A 16,823-nucleotide genomic window follows, 5' to 3' on the forward strand; every position below is an offset into this window, starting at 1 on the left:
GCCCGGGATGCATCCTCAAAGGGCATGGTGATGAAGTGCCCACTGTTAGCTCCATGTTACATTTATTCATCTAACATCTGGAGAAAACAGGCAAACAGGTATTGCAGTTCAAAGAAGACTCACCTAATGCCCAGGAGAGGATAGAGAAGAAAAATGAATACCCAGGAGCAACTGAGGGGGAAATATTTAGTGAGCACCTGTTCATGATGTGTGTGTAGAAACACACACACACACACATTCTACACACACACACACACACACACACACACACACACACAAGCATGACTGCCCACAAGTAAATAAAGCCAGTGAACATTGAAAACTTTTATTTTGCAACTCACACAATTGCAACCAGCATGAGGCACTTGAAGGGCTCCAGGTCACTGTTCAAAGCAAAGTCACACCGGGGAACTCTTCTTCAGCACCAGCTTGTTTATTGAGTGCCCAGACACAAGCTACTGCCAATTCTATGTGACTTCTTTTGGAGTTCTAGTAGCTTGAAGCACTGAGGATGCCCACCCTCCCCAATGCCCTAAGGCAGTTCCGAACTCCAGATGTGCACCTTGTCTCCAGAGGTCAATGAATTCTTCCAGGCTGCAAACTCTTCTTGCTTCCAGTCTCTCCTGGGAGGTGGGGGTTTCAAACTTATTTTTCCCTGGGCCATCTTTAGGCACAGATGAGGAGACAACATGATAGTCTCCATCCCTTAAAGCTTCCTTTCCAGGAAAGAGGTAAAATTAGCAAGTGCATACATGGTCAGGGTTGCATAGCACCGAGGATTCCTCAGAATTGGCTGTCACACTTCAGCCAGTGTTGACAGGGGAGCGGAGCCAGGAAACTACTTCCTGTTCACCAGGAAGCTCCCCCTGAACTATTAGCATTTGAAATAACAGCAAATAATAACAATAATATTAATAATAACCTGACTGTCCGACAGTATCTGTTGGTTTTAATAACTGTGAGGTGTCTGAGGAAGGGAAGAGACAATTAAGGCAGGCAAGGAGGGAAGAGTAGAAAGAAGGGAAACAGCAAGAAAAGGCAGGAGGTAGGAAGGAGAGAGAAAAGGAGGATCTGAAATGTTTCAAGGCTTCTGGCTTCCCAGTGGGCTCCGAGTTCAAGTTTCAGAAATCCATAGCAGTGTTTTGATGTTCTAGAATCTTCTAGGGGCCCTTCACATTACTTGGCCGGGCAGCAAGGCTGGCAAAGTACGCACACTGGGAGGGGTCACACTGGCCAGGAGGGCCAGGGGGACCAGGAGGGCCAGGATGTCCAGCTGGTCCTGTCTCTCCTTGAGGGCCAGGGCTTCCTGGAAGTCCATCTTTAGCATATCCAGGTTCTCCAGGTTGGCCTGGCCCAGGAAGCAAAAGAAACAGAAGGCAGTTTACATTCTATATCCAGGAGTTTAACATCCTTATAACCTTTGTGTTGTAAACTAGGGTTCAATGTGTACTCAGAATAGCCTCTGTTAGTGCTCTACACTAAGAGACAGAGTAGCCTATGTGAGCATCAGGTAAAACAGCACCTCTGCAAGCGACAGTTGGGGACGTCTTTACTGTCTGAGGAAAAAAATGCAGATACCAGAGAAGAAAAACAGACAAGAGCAACTCAAGGCCCTTGGGGTGCAAGCTTTCCACTCAAGTCAAAAGAGAAAGCAGAACACTATTCTCTCACACACTCTAGTAGGCACATCTGAATTCAGAGTGGGACAATAAAGCAGCCTAGTGAGCTTTGGCCTGGTGTACCTGGTCTTACAGGGACACCCGATGATCCTTCAGATAGTCTGGGATCTGTTATCTTTTCTCAACTTTACTTGTTAAACCCGAACCACATATTATGTATATTATTCTATTATACCCAGTAAGAAATATAGCATCTGGAATAGACAGAACTGACCATTCTAGAGTCTAAGTTTAGACTGAGAGAATATTACATATGAACTGCTATGCCTACGCTTACCAAGTGTGCTATGGCATCATGTGTAATTCACTAGCTTCCTCTTCTGCCTGAACAACTGGGAAGCTTGGTGCTAGGTGTGGTGGCCAAGTTGGCCACCACATTCTTCAGGTTACATTCTCCCTCACTTCTTAGCATGCTGTCAAAAGATTTCTTAGAATGTAGACAAGTGAACCTTTCCATTGTGAGTGACTTTAGAACTTTGGAACTCTGCTGTTTTTCTGACAAGAGTTACTTAGTGTACATCCTTGTTTACAAGAAATCCTTGATTCAGCTATGCTAATCATTCCTTCCGCTGAGATGTACTGGCAATGGCCCTTGATTCAACCTCGCCAGGTGTAACTGCCAGATAGTCTACACATTCTCCTCTAGATGGACTCCACTCTGCTGTTCTACTTCTCCAATTTCAGTGTGGTATTTATATTCTATTCTATTTGAAAGTCAGCAAGATATAAACAATATTTATGTAATATCACCTCTAATAGAAAAATAACATACATATCCAACTGTAGAAACTATGGAAAATCATGGCAGGATAAAACTAAAGTTAAATTATATGTAAGTCAGATGTCCATAAATGATCCAGAATAGTCATAAAAGCTAGGAGTTAACTTTAAAACGTAAAATCCACAGGGCTGAGAATGGGGTTTGGTGGTACAACATGCATGAAGCCCTAGGTTCAGTTTCTAGCACTGCTCCCTAAATATATACACTCAAACATACACATACTTAAACGCGTGCGTGCGCACACACACACACACACACACATACACACATATACACATACACACACAAACACAAACACACACAATGGTGAGGTAGAATTTTACAAACCAGAGGTGAGAGTCTTGCAGGGGCTCTTCCAATACCACCGCCAGGCACAGTGGTCAACTGGCTGCCATTCCCTTAGTTATTTCTAGGTTTCAGAAGTGAAAGTCCCAAGACTCTGCAACCCCTCAGCTCCAAGAGGGATGGCCTTTGGCTAAACCTTTGGTTAAGGTTCCCTGGTCATATTCTGAGAAATATTACTGGATTCATATTGGGTTTAAGAAGATGGCTGTCACCTTGCCTGTGGGGTTCTAACCACTTAAGGTGAGTTAAAGTAGAGAAGGAAAGTCCTAAGGAGAGCTGCATCTCCAACATGCACAGACTTATTTAGAGCCTCTCTCTCTCTCTCTCTCTCTCTCTCTCTCTCTCTCTCTCCATTTCCCCACAATATTTAGTCAATTATTATTTTTAATTGAAACATAATAATTCTGTATATTTCTGGGGCATGGTGTTTTAATGAGTACTTATTTATGTTTCATGTATATTTTTTCATTTATGCTTGTGCGCCGAGTACTTGCAGTTTTAGTGGAAACCAGAAAAGGATATTAAATTCCCTGGAACTAGAGCCAGACAGAGATGATTCTGAGCTGCCAGGTGAGTGCTGGGAATCAAACCCAGTTCCTCTACAAAAAGCAGATAGTGCTTCTAAGCTCTGAGCCAAATATTCTGCCCTACACTGAGAATTCTTTGGGGTGGGGACATGGGTACAATATGTAATGAACAAATTGGAGCAATTTGCTTCTGCATCATCCCAAATACTTATCATATATTTATGTAGAAGACATCAATATACTTTATTCTGCTCATTTTGAAACACTAAATAAGTCACTGGAACTTTCCAATTAGAATGTATGCCTCAAGGGTTTGAGAAATATTCCATTAACCAATGAGTTATATGTTTCTCCTTAGAGTGGCCCAGATGGGCCTCTCTTCCCACAAGCACAGGTACCACTGTGTGCCCCTGCCTCCATGGTTGATGTCCACCCAGCCTGAGACGCTGAACCTTCATACCTGGTATTCCAGGGGGACCCATCTCTCCACGAAGGCCAACTCCAGGTGTGCCAGGATCACCTTTGGCTCCTCTCTCACCTGAAGGGAAGAATATTCATCTTGAGTGGTGGAGACTCATGATGAGGGCACAGTTAGAGTCTCAACCCACAGGATCCCTGGTGACACTGGTACAGTCGATTATCACTGAAACAGTCCACTCATACCAGCCTGCTCACAATACTCTTTATGTAAAATACCCCCCACATACAACATTAGTGCACACACACACACTCTCACACATATTTTCAGATGCAGAATATATGCATGAAAACAATAAAAGAAACAGCTGTTTTCTCTCGAACACATTCTCAAATACGCATCTTTATACATACTCATTCACCCAAGCACCTATCGATCCAGTTTCACACATATTTACACATTCACATACATAGAAACAAACACAAAGTACACAGTTACACGTTCACTAAACCATGGGTAACCAAATTCACACACCCACAACTCATACACCTATCAGCCTGCATGTATGACATGATTACTGGTGTACATGCCAGTGCACTCAAAGCTTCTTATCTGAACCTTCATGAAGAAGGAATTGGGTTGACACATAAATGAATTCAACATCCTACTGGATGAGACTCAGTTCTAACCTAAGGTATACTGAAATCTAGTAAAGCAATGGAAAAGTACAAGGAACACTCCATAAGAGATAGATGATAAATACCATCCAAGGAATAAAAACATTGACACATATATGACATGTAGTATCAAAGAGAGAGAGAGAAAGAGGGGAGAGGGAAGGAGAGAGCATGTTCTCTGGAGGGACAGTTCAACCATATCTGAGTTAAGAGCTTCCAGGTTTGATTTAACTGGGACTGCCACTATCAATAATACCGTGGTCAATACTATTACTTCTACCACTAGTATGATTGCTACAGCTAATACCAATTCTACTGCCAAGGTTACCTGTACCCATGGTGGTACTGCCATGATACGAACAGAAAGGAGGGTCCCAACCAAGGACACTGGAATCGTTCTTTCAATTTATTTTATAGGAATTAATATATTTTGTTACATTGTTTCCAAAGTATGGCCTGGAAACAACATATTTTTTTGTAATCTAAATTTAAACCTCAGGGTTTCTAGCTTTTAGAACATTGATCTTATTTTCTGTGTACATGCTGTTGTTTTGGGGTTCTTTATGTATTGATTTCTGCTGCATGTGTAGGAATGTTTTGCCTGCATCTATGCATGTTTACCACATGTGTGCCTGGTACCTGAGAAGGGAAGGAGAGAACACTGGATAACCTGGACATGACTGCAGTTGTGAACCTGAACCGTGGTCCTCTCCAAGATCAGCAGAAGCTCTTAATCACAATGTAGTTCCTCTCCAGTTCCTCACCTTCACTGTTATAACAGTTACACTTGGTCAGTATTCTGCCACAGTCCAATATAGTCTATAAAGTACATTTCCTATGGGCTTACATTTTGTGCAATTTGTTTTATGAAGGAATACAGATAGTCTGGAACACGCAAATTTAACAAAAAAAAACCATTTAAACAGAAGAAATATCACAGGGGATAAGTGGCTAAACAGTTATACGGATATGCCAGATGAAAAGAGAAGTTGTTAGGTTCATCTGATTCCCTAGTTAAGGCCACCAAAATGAGTCATTAGGAGGAAGTGGACCACAGGCTTGGAAGTTTGGTGTCCAGTCCTCCCTCTCTGCTTCATTGTCTGCTTGCCCATAGAAAGCATTCTGACCTGCTTGCCAGTGTGCAGCCTGGGGCAGGCTCTTCAACCTGAAGAAGAGTTCCAATGCTCAGATAGGATACCCAGCCAAAGAGCTAGACAATTAGTGTCCATTTGGCTAGATTTTAATGAAATTGAGATTAAATGTCATATCACTCAGTTGGTACCAAACTGGGTGGGGGTGGGAAGAAGAAAACATTTGCATCACCCCTGTAAGTTGAGCAAGGGAGACAGAGAGAAGACAAGAAAGTGGGGGAAAAAACAGGTTCAGTCTTCCTGGCATAATTTCTCAAAACTGTCAAGTAAGAAAATCTGGAATGTATGAAAAAATTACACAATGTCAAAATTCAGTGTTGCTGGGCTAATGGGAATGAAAACAAGATGAATAATGCAGGCTCTGCCAGGTGTACATCCCACATCCAAGTCCTCACTCAGCGCAGTTTCAGAAAAGCTGTCCACTCACCTTTGGGGCCCATTGGTCCAGAGGGCCCTTCTAGACCACCTTGGCCAGGGCGGCCTGGTTCACCCATGGGGCCTGTCCGGCCTGGCAGCCCATCTTTTCCAGGGGGTCCTGGGGGCCCAGGTCTGCCTTGAGAGGACTTGATGTGTGCTGGAGGCATCTGGGCCAGGAGGTAGGCAAGTTTGGCTATGGAATGGGAAGAACAGAGAAGTTCCTGAGGAATGGAGAGAGGAGAACGGGCATACTGGCAGCTCACTGCAAGCAAAAAGCAACTGGGGCTGAAGACAAAGAACAGGTCCTGCACACACATTTCTGACTGCATGGATGTCTATAGCAGCCGTGGAGATAATTAATAGTAGTATTAACAGTGCAGGAACAGCAGTACTGGTGTTTGTGATGGCAGCAGCAGTAATAGCAGTGGGAAAACTGCTGGTTGGAGAAACTGAGGCCTGGGCTGTTTAAGTAGCTTATACAAAGCTATTTAGTGACATTCATTTTTTGAATCAAGTCCATCAACAACTGAAGGGGCAAATAAACTGCTAATTGGAGATGTTTATATATCTGTGATACAAGCATTATAGAATCTAATAAAAAACAAACAAACAAACTAGAGCTCTAACTGTGGGTGGACTCACTTTCCTGCTGGACACTGGATCCAGTGCTTACCTACTGGTTACCAAGAGCCACCTAAGTTTGTATAGTCAGAGAGCACTGGATGCAGAGGCCTATCCAATGGGTAGAGTGACTAGGAGAAACATTAATATTTTGGCTGATAAGACTAAACAAGAGGAGAATTCCTGACTGCCTCATTGACTCACTCTGCCATTGCACCTTCACAAGGCCCAGGGGTCTGTGGAGGTGACCTAAGTGACCTTGGCAGTTTGCTGAACTTGTCTTGGTCTTTGATTTTCTTATCTTTGCTGCAAGTCAACATTTCCTCCTCAAAGGCTCTTTGAAAGGGACTCAATCCAGTATATAGTCCCAGCCCCCTTAAAAACTAGTGCTTGGCACTCCACTAGGGCAGAGGCCACTCCATCACTGACAAGTCTAACATTCAAGAGGCAGAACTTGGAACTCCCACACACAAGTTCTTAGACGTGCCTCGTCCAGTGGGGCTCACATTCTTTCTAGCCTATCCCTGTCTTCCCCCACCTTCCTCATCTACAGTCCATACATATTCACCTAGATTCCAGAGGGGTAGAGGAGAGGGGCACTTTGCTTCTACAACCAGGTATCCAGCACAGTCTGAATGTGTGACGCATACAATTCAGGGACACGGGACATGTGAATGGAAACAACTTTAGGATCCACCTCTTTCGTGTCACAGGCTTATGAGCATTTTCTTCTAAGCTTTTATCATAGGGGAAATGGGAAGAATGGCTACTAAACAGACATGGTGGTATAGTGCACAGAAAATAAGGCTGTAAATCTCAGACTTATATTCCAGTATCTCAGCCTGCCTGATCCTCATTATCCCCCCAATAACCACACTGTTTCCCATGGTCATTACTAGGCTATCAATGGGCACACTCAGGCTCTAAGAACCCTCCCAAGATAGGAACCCCAAATGCTGTCACCATTCCAGTTTCCCACTCCATACCTTACCTTAGAGCTATCTCAAACAGAGCCAACTGTCCTCTGTCATGCCCTCTGTGCCAAAAAGAAATTACAGATGCCTTCTGAGGACACTGCAGTCATTTTGTCTGTCTCCTGACTTACCTCTTCCGCTGGAGTTCAGTGAGGCTCTCTGCACACCTTTCCAGAACACTGATCAATCACACACACGGCTGAATACACAGAAAGTGTAGGTGATCACCTCACAGCAGATGGTAGTATCTGGTGTCATCATTCACTAGAGTCATTGTCACTAGAGGTGACCAGGATCTGGAGTATAAAGCTGGGCCCTCAAGTTACCTCTCAAACCTGCTGTTCCACACTCAACTGCCCCAGTATTTAATGATGAAAACAACAACTGTTCGCTGGCGATCTTATGCTGGAAGCTGCAATGAAATCCAGCTACTTACCTTCTAGCTGCTTCCCAAGCTCTTCCTGAATGAGGCGCCTTAAGGTGTCAATGGATGGAGACTCACCCTAGGATGGAGGGAAGCAGTTACTCATCTTCCCAGGAATCCTCCATTTCCTTCTTCTTGAAGATCCCAAATGTCTCTCCCCAAACCAAGAAGCTTATGTGCAGCACAGACAAGGGCCACCACACCCTCTGTCTATCCCATGCCACATCTGCAGCATATTCCTCTCTTCTTTGCTGTTCAAACCATGACAATAGCATGACAGCTTGGACCTTAGGTTCTCAGAGCTACAATATCCCTCCCTCATGACCCTTACATCTTTAGTTCATTCTCTCCTTGTACAAACCACTGCACCCATAAACCCAGTCATACACAGGGCCTCAGCAGTATGGTCCCCAAGGCTTGCCTGTCTCCAGAACACAGCATATGGGCTGCCTCCTATGTGAAATCGAGTCTGACTCTCCAGGTTGGTATCTTTCTCCTATACTCCACAGGGACAATTTTGTCCTGCTCAAGCCCATACTGGCCACAAGCAGATAAGTGAACCATAAAAGCTGATGAATTTATCTCTAAGAAAGGCTGAATGTTCACAATGTGATGATAATTCTCAGAATGGCCTCAGAAAGAATGCCCTATTCCCTATCAGGATCACTCTTTCCTATTTGACTACTGTAGAGTGGTGCTGCCCTCAAGAATGGGTCTCCCTGTGCTTCTATCAGTCCAACACATTATATGGAAGAGACACAGTCCCCCTTTTATCTTACTCTTCTCTTGTCAGAAACCTTTGTATTAGCCCTAGATGCTCCATTGCTCCACATAGCAAGGTCACTCACAGAGCTTGGCAAGACTACATGAGGGTTTTGGATGCCAACTGAGTCTTTGTAATTTAGCCCAAGAAGGGCAAGCTCTGAGCACCAAGACCTTTAGAATCCCCACAACCAGAAGCAAGTGATGAAGCCACAGAGTGTCATCAGACAGGGAGTGACCATGCCTGTGCTTAGGGCACATAAAACTCTCCAGATGACTAATTGAGCTGCCAAGGAGAAGAGGTCACAGGGACTGGACAACAATCCCCATCAAGAGTTCAGTTACCTAACTGACAACCCATGTCTGTGATCCAAAGCAAGATAAATCAAGAGTTGTGCCACTAGAATGACACAGATGTAAAGAAAGTAGCCATGCTTTCTGCTCACACTCAGTGCCTAAGACAGTAGAGGATTTGTCATGCTCCGGGGTGAATAGATGAGGAACTAATCATGATGCTTTTTGAACCAATGAGACCCCATCTTTTCAATTACTTCTGCACAGGGTGCCAAGAAAGAAGGGATTTACGGCTCAAGACCTAAAGCCTTGAGAGCCATCATCCCTGGTGTAGAAGGAACGACAAAGATGAGACTCTGTTTCTGAACATCTCTCGAGTTGCATGCACAATGCCACTCCGTCCTACCAAATGTGGAGAGCATTTTCTCTAAGGATAGGCACGGAGACAGGGAATGCTCTGCCCCTTGCTGTATAACAAGTCCCCAGAAGCCTGCAATCTGCATGCTGTACTTCCCAAAGACCACAAACTCCATTTCCCCTCCATTCTCACGGAATCTGTCTGAAATTTTACCATCATCCTTACCCGAAGTCCTGGAAATCCTGGCTGGCCAGGTGGCCCTGGGGGCCCAGGAGGGCCACTCTCCCCTGGTTGTCCTTGGGGACCCATTAGGCCAGTGTGACCCTTGTGGCCTGGGGTTCCAGGGTCTCCAGGCTGGCCCTTCCCACCTGGCGGTCCTTTGTCACCTTTGATCCCAGGCTCTCCCTAAATAGAAGAGAAGAGTATATCAGCAAGTGGCTCTGTGCTGGGAACTGACCTGAATACACAGCCTGAAGTTCAAAAGTTCAAGGTACTATCATCTTCCTGCTGGGGTGTGTGTGTGTGTGTGTGTGTGTGTGTGTGTGTGTGTGTGTGTGTATGGGGACAGGGGGTCTCAACCCTGAGTGAGTCATAGATGGATCCAAGAAAAGAAGAAACAGAATTATCTTATCCATAGTCCTGATTTACAAAACTAGGCAAGAGATCCCAGAGAAAGAATCCTACCTTACATATCATTACGCAAGTCAGAAGGAGAGTGTTTATCTTTGAACCTACCCCAAATAAGCCACTAACAAGACTGTCACCATAGGAGCAGCAAGGCGTACTGACATTCTCATACTACAGAGCACACTATAGTTGACAGCATTGGAACTGCTTATAAGAGATTACATGGACAGTAGCAGGTATTATTATTGTATGCAAAGTTACAACTATAGAACAGTGTCCACAGTGAGTAAAAAATAGAGAATAAAAAAATATCAACAAGCTTGCTTTGTTGGCATAAAATATTGTGTTAATGTAAGGATGTGTGTTAATTGTACGGATGGCGGGGAGGGGGCTAGAGAGATATCTCAGTAGCTTGCCTTACAATTATGAGGATCTAAATTTGGATCTCAAGTACCCACACAAGAACCAGGTATGGTTGCTTACATCTCAGGGCACAGAGGCAGAACCTGGGGCTTATTAGTCTAGCAAATCGGTGACCTCTGGATTCAATGAGAATCTATCTCAGGCAATAAAGTGGAGGGTAATTGTGGATGACACCTAACCGCAGGCCTGAGTATAAACATGTATACATTCACAGATGCATTTGTCCACACAAGCATATGCATATACATAATACATGCACACATGAGTGTGCATACATACATACATACATACATACATACATACATACACACACACACACACACACACACACACACACATTAATTTTTCTAGTCTTAGGACAAACTCCTAATTGTGCATCCCTGGAAATGGCTGTCTAGCTATGGGGACGGAGGCCGAACTACCACTCCACCCATGGAGAGGTTTTGGCCTCTATCAGTTGTAGTGATAGTGGACTAGATCAGCAGCCTTTTCTTGTAGGCCTTCTCTAAGCTCCAGTGGGTACATGGAGGGTTGGCAGGCTCACTCTGTGGTACTTACACTACCTGAGGCTCTCCCCTATCAGTGAATCAGATTCTGAAATTCTGGTCAGTGATTTGAGGCACAGTAACCCCAGGGCAGACAGCCTAGTATTTTCCCTTATATACTACTGTGTATCTGACCAGCGAGTCTCAGGGGATAGTTAGGACTGAATATGTAGTAGCCATGTTAAGGCACTCAGTACAATAGAGCCAGAATTACTGTGATATAGCAAAGTAGAAAGGGAGGGGCAGGAGGAAGAAGTAGACTCAAGATGGAGCCAAACATGGTGTGGCCATCAACATGGCAGGGGCCTTGTATGGAAGGACTAGAGCATGGTTATGAACTAGAGAAATATAGCAAGGAAAAGGTGATCTTCTGGGGTAAGGGAGGGTAAAAGTGAAGGCACATGCATGTTTGAAATACCCTCATCTGTGGCCAGAGACTTGAGAGTGCAAGGCAGGCAGGCACACAGGAAGGGGAGCTTTGAGGTGACATGGAGATATGCCTGACTTCTACTGCATTCCCTCCTGTAATATCTGCGTTTTAACCGGGCCCCTGCCTGGCTTTCAATTTTTCAACAACGAAGTATCGATGACTTTTGACATTTTAATTTAGGCAAACCCAAAGAGCTGCTCTGGTTTTCTGGTCTGATACACTTCATGGGGTCTTGAAAGAAGCCAGGTGATCGATCTTAGATTCAGAGGTATAGAACACTCTTTTAAGTCACCTGGATGCCACATAGCACCAGGCACACAGCATAGCTTTTCTATTCAACAACCCTCCTGTCCCCTATTTTAAACACTCCCAGGATGAAGGAAAGAGGAATATAAGCACTTGGTGGCAAGGTTCCATGGAACCACTTAACAGAGGACAGGCGAGCTCCCCAGTTATTGATTGTGTATGAAGAACAGCTTCCTGTCTGTGGGCTGAACACCCTGGCTCTGAACCAGGACTCATGCCCACGCTCCTAGACAATCACTCTCAAGACCCCTGAGTGACACTCTCAGGAGAAAATCGACCAGTGGCAGGCAAGTACAAGGCTCCAATATTCAACATCAAACTGCCACAGGACAGTGGGAACAAAGTCATCTGAAGGACAGACAAGAAGGGAAGGCAAGGATGGCAGAGACCACTTCCATCTCTCTCTTCCCAAGCTGCAGGAAAAGCCTGCCAGCTCATTACCCATCTGACTTGTGAAGAAAGCTGCGATAAATTCTTTGCAGGACCATTGAAAACAACCATGGGCGGGGGTGGGGGACAGGATATCACCCATGTAGTACAACAGCTGACCACATGGAGGATGCGGATAAACCAGCAGTGCATAGCCCTTAATGGAGCAAGAGACTGGGCGGGTGAGTGTGAGAATGCTCCCTGCCCCCTCCTGCACTTCTACAAGAAAAACGTCTCTCCCCTGTTGGTTTCTGGAAAAATGAAATGTAAAGAAAGGCTTTCAGAGTGTGGCGCCAAGGCGACTCATTATGGGAAAATCTGTTCCCTTGTCACCTTCAGTGACAAATCTGGCTCCCAGCAAATTGGCACTTAGGGAGCCAGGCACATCCTGCATGCGCCTTCACACATGGTGAGCAGGGAATCTGTCAGAGTCTCCCAACACTTGCCTTGCATTGATAATTATGGTCATGATTTTATTCCTCAAAATAACCAAAAAGAAACAAGAAAGAAAACTGACTATGTCTGTATTGGGGGAAAAGAACCCTACTGAGTGAGGGGCTTCGGATTCTTTTTCATGGAACGTCATTGCAGAAGAAAGCAGTCAAGGTCCAGGTGTTTATTAACTGCCCTGAATAAATTCCAGCCTTGCAACTATGGGAAGGTCACCTTGAGCATCCTCAGATGGCTACACATCCCCACTTACCGGCTCTCCTTTGGATCCTGGCTCTCCAGGCTTCCCAGGAGCACCCTGCAATGAGATACAAGGACAGTAGTCACTTCAACACCGCCACCTCTGCCTCCACCTTTGCCTTCCTTCTACATAGCACTTCCTGGGCGAAGGGGATGCTGAAAAAGCAACCCCTCCCCATGCTGACCCCAAAATCTTCAACCAGGTCAGTCTGAATATGCAATCAAGCCACTCTTCATTCCTTTACTCCTACCTCTGCCCATTCTTGGTCTAGGACATGAGCCAATGGTATGGCTTCTTAAAAACATTCTTCCATACTTCATATGACTGAGACACTTTTCTTTTCCTACCTTATGTTTCTTCCATTCGCTCCAAGTGAAATATCGTTTCCCTCCTTTCTTTCCTCCATTTCTCCCTTCCTGTCCTTCCCTCCCTTCCTTTTCCTTTCTTCAAGACTCTTGATATCCCCTCTGAAAAGAAGTCACCTTCTTGCTAGCCACCACCAAAATTTCTTCTTCCAATATGTTTGTTTATACTTAGGTAGCAAAAGTTTGGAAAGCTTATTCATTAAATAGGACATCATATTCCTATATGAAAGGCTGCCCTGTATCTACAGGTATTCAACATATGCCAACCCAAAGGCTGAACACTAGGGTAATCTAGCCTAACCTGCCACAGAGTGATAGAAATAGTATGCATTCAAAATGCAGACATGGGATAGATACACAGCTTAGCAGTTAATGCCATGTACAACTTTTGCAGAAAACTGAGCTCAATTTCAGGGATCCTTTAAGGGGGCTCACAGCAACCTGTCACCTCAGCTCTGAATGATCTGATTCCTTCTTCTGGCTTCCAACAGTACCTGCACTCACTTGCACATATCCACTCAAACATGCAGGTATATGCATAATTAAATTTTAAATTAATTTATATTTTAAAACTGAATGAAAATATTCTAGTTCTCTGAATCTGGCTCTCTTAGTCACCTCATACCACTAACATCCACTATGCTATCTCCTTGGGTACTACTCTAAGCTCTGTGGCCAATGAAATATAGCATGGGCATATGATCCTTTTTCTCAGGGTACTCACAACCTGATTCAGAAGTAGGTATGGATATACCAAACCTGGAATACAGCAAACAGTTTTACTTTCTATAATATAATCATGAGAAGGTTCCACAGTAATTCCAGGAGGGAAAAATAATACATGACATTGGCTGCTGGAAAGTACACAGTCTGGAAGTTCAAAAGGAATCCAACAGGGATTACACAAGGGAAAAGTCTCTGGAGGGCAAAGCCAAGAGGAAGCTTCAGTGATTAAGTAATTGATCTCTGTGTGTCACCCACCAAAAAGGAGCAGGTCACATTTAAAGAGAATGTGGGTGGTATTAGGGAAGATTATCCAGGCCTGATTAGCTTGAATTTTATTTTGGAGGGCGATGGAAAGGTACAGAGAACTTCATGTAAGCAGCAACCCAACTGAGAGCTCACGATATTGATGCAACCTTCAGAAATGGGAGCTGGGGCATTATTTCCTCTAACTTTACCTAGTAAGCAAGAACAATGATCAGTCAAAAAGTGAGGAGCAGGTCTAGTGAGTGACAAGCTATGTCTGGGCCAAAAGTACAGGGTAATCAGACTTGGAATATTAGATCCTGCTTCAAGGAAGGCAATCTCTTATAACAATGGCCCAAAGGCACACAGTGACAAGGGTGTTCTATTTCAAGTCAAGAGTGCAGGCTTTGATACACATGTGAGCAATTTCCCTAAAAAGTCTTTTCTCCACATCCTTCATTCTATTTATTCACTCTCATTGGTGCCTTCTCTGAGCTAGGCTCATGAGCATGGACAGGATAGAGTAGATGATCAACAGAGCAGATCAACAAGTGCTTTTCTCTGCTGGACCACAGAGAAGAAGAAGGGATGGAAGGTGAAAGTATTGAGAGAGAGAGAGAGAGAGAGAGAGAGAGAGAGAGAGAGACTGCCCTGAAAACTAAGTATTTAGAGACCAGAGTGAATGTAGCCGACAGGAGGAGAGAGAACTGGGAAGAAAAAGGATACCTCAGGGACTCTTTGCACTACAGGGGAGGGCACAGCTGTAATCTCAACTGTAAAGTGGCATAAAATGTTGATGGCCCATGATCTCCAGCTGCTGTAGATGGTCATGGTTGGGCAGGAGCAACCATTAGGGAAGTTGCTGCAATCATCCTTGTAAAAAAGGATTTGGAATTGGGCAGCATCCATTCAGAATTGAGAGGCACTACAAAGAAAAGTTGGAAGGTTTGCTGACACAATGATGCTGAAGGGTGACTAAGGAGATGTTTCCATCTACCTGGTACCCCTGTTGGCTGTAAAACTTGTGACAGTTTGTAAAACAGAAATGTAAAACCACAGTCCAGAAAGCACACTGACGCTGGTTGAGGAGTTTTGATAAGCTCAGGGCTTGCTTCTCAGCCCATCTGTGGTTCCCAGAGGAAAGGTCTACCAAGGAGAAAGGACAGGGGTTGGGAAATACTTGCCTCCTTTCCTGGAGCTCCTATCTCTCCTGCTTCTCCCTGTAAAAAGAACATGAGGACAGTGGACTCAATAGCATCACTCTGTGCATGTTAATCTTCATGACAGACATTTCACTCATCATGGTCCAGCAAAGACAGCAGTCAGTGATCCAGATAGTCTACCTTACAAGGCCATTGCACAGGCAGCCTTCTGGTCAGTGCATGCAGGAGAAAGTAGATAATTGCCACAGAATATAAGAAATCCTCTGGCTATGGGCTCTTTGTCAGTGGGATCAATGTACCTCTACTAAACAGTACTTAGAAGCCAGATTTACCAGTTGTCTCATGGGAGGGAGGCCACTCCTATCATCAGGGGACAATGTGTTAAGTAAGATGCCAATAAGATGGCGGAGTCCAACTGTAAATTGATTCCTTTGTGGACTGGCTATATGATATTTATGACTTCCCCGCTAATCCCTTAAATTCATTGGGTCTTAATTTATTCACCTATAAATTAAGATGAGCCACTTCACCCATATCATATGTTACCGTGATACTTATTTTAATTGAGATAGGTAAAGCACAATGACTAGCATGTAATAAAACTGGAGAATTGATCTGTTTTTATGATTAAGGAGTAATTTTTGAAAAATATGGGTATTTGGCTGCTCAATGGAAGCCAAATTATAAACAAGCAGTGGAAAAGAGTAATCAAGTTATCCAAGGAAGTGAATGGACAAGCCATATACATCTTGGACCACAGATCAGAAGTGGAGAACAATGGACCTGATACCACAAAGAAAGGTTGAATCCAGTTATACCAATGTTCACATGAAAAGGGCAGAATACTCTGCTATATATGTATTGGGAGCCATGGATGGGCAGAAGCAAAGGGGAGGAGAAAAGTGCGGGGTGTTCATGGAGGGAGGACCAGGAAGGGGGACAACATTTGAAATGGAAACAAACAAAATGATTAATAAATAAAAAAGAATGAAAAAGAGAAGAGTATTCAGGAATATGGGAACATTTTCCATCTAGAGATGTCACCTGCAACCTTATTTATCAGTGCAGACTGGAGTCTGAAGAACAGTGCATGACTTCACCATGGCTATGAATGAGTCCTCATTACCCCCTTAACAGCTTCAATGTACTCTATAAGGTTGAGTCAGGGGACCAAGACTAAAGGTCCAGATGGGTACAATTGTATACTGTGGCTTTGAATCAATCACCTACATGGTCTGACCCTGTGACCAAAACTTGTTCATCTTTACAATCCTTAAAAGCATCCTTCAAGTTCCAGGGTCATTACGGACAGTGCTATCCACCACAGACACCTACAGAGATCATCACAGTCACCTTTGCTTACTGAGCACTACAATGGGCTGGGCATTACCACAGTCCTTTATGTGGATCCTCACATTTAATACACAGAGGTGAATGATGCTGTCAT

General features: G+C 44.2%; 1 protein-coding gene and 1 long non-coding RNA gene across 3 annotated transcripts in view; one reads left to right on the forward strand and one right to left on the reverse strand.

The window, feature by feature from the left end:
* Positions 1 to 309: 309 nt before the first annotated feature.
* Positions 310 to 16,823, reverse strand: part of Col22a1 (collagen type XXII alpha 1 chain) — a 241,795-nt gene continuing 225,281 nt past the window's right edge. For both annotated transcript variants that reach the window (NM_001447163.1, XM_087557414.1), the window contains 7 exon segments: positions 310 to 1,348; positions 3,793 to 3,870; positions 6,006 to 6,188; positions 8,027 to 8,093; positions 9,654 to 9,833; positions 12,892 to 12,936; positions 15,398 to 15,433. In NM_001447163.1, coding sequence (NP_001434092.1) covers positions 1,161 to 1,348; positions 3,793 to 3,870; positions 6,006 to 6,188; positions 8,027 to 8,093; positions 9,654 to 9,833; positions 12,892 to 12,936; positions 15,398 to 15,433 — 777 coding nt within the window. In that variant the 3' untranslated portion in view covers positions 310 to 1,160.
* On the forward strand, positions 3,302 to 5,273 carry LOC108351508 (uncharacterized). Its single transcript, XR_015624826.1, has 2 exons — positions 3,302 to 3,375; positions 5,018 to 5,273. It is a non-coding gene; the product is annotated as an uncharacterized LOC108351508 (long non-coding RNA).

This window comes from Rattus norvegicus, chromosome 7, assembly GCF_021556685.1.
Source record: "Rattus norvegicus strain SHRSP/BbbUtx chromosome 7, alternate assembly SHRSP_T2T, whole genome shotgun sequence".
Classification (NCBI taxonomy): domain Eukaryota; kingdom Metazoa; phylum Chordata; class Mammalia; order Rodentia; family Muridae; genus Rattus; species Rattus norvegicus.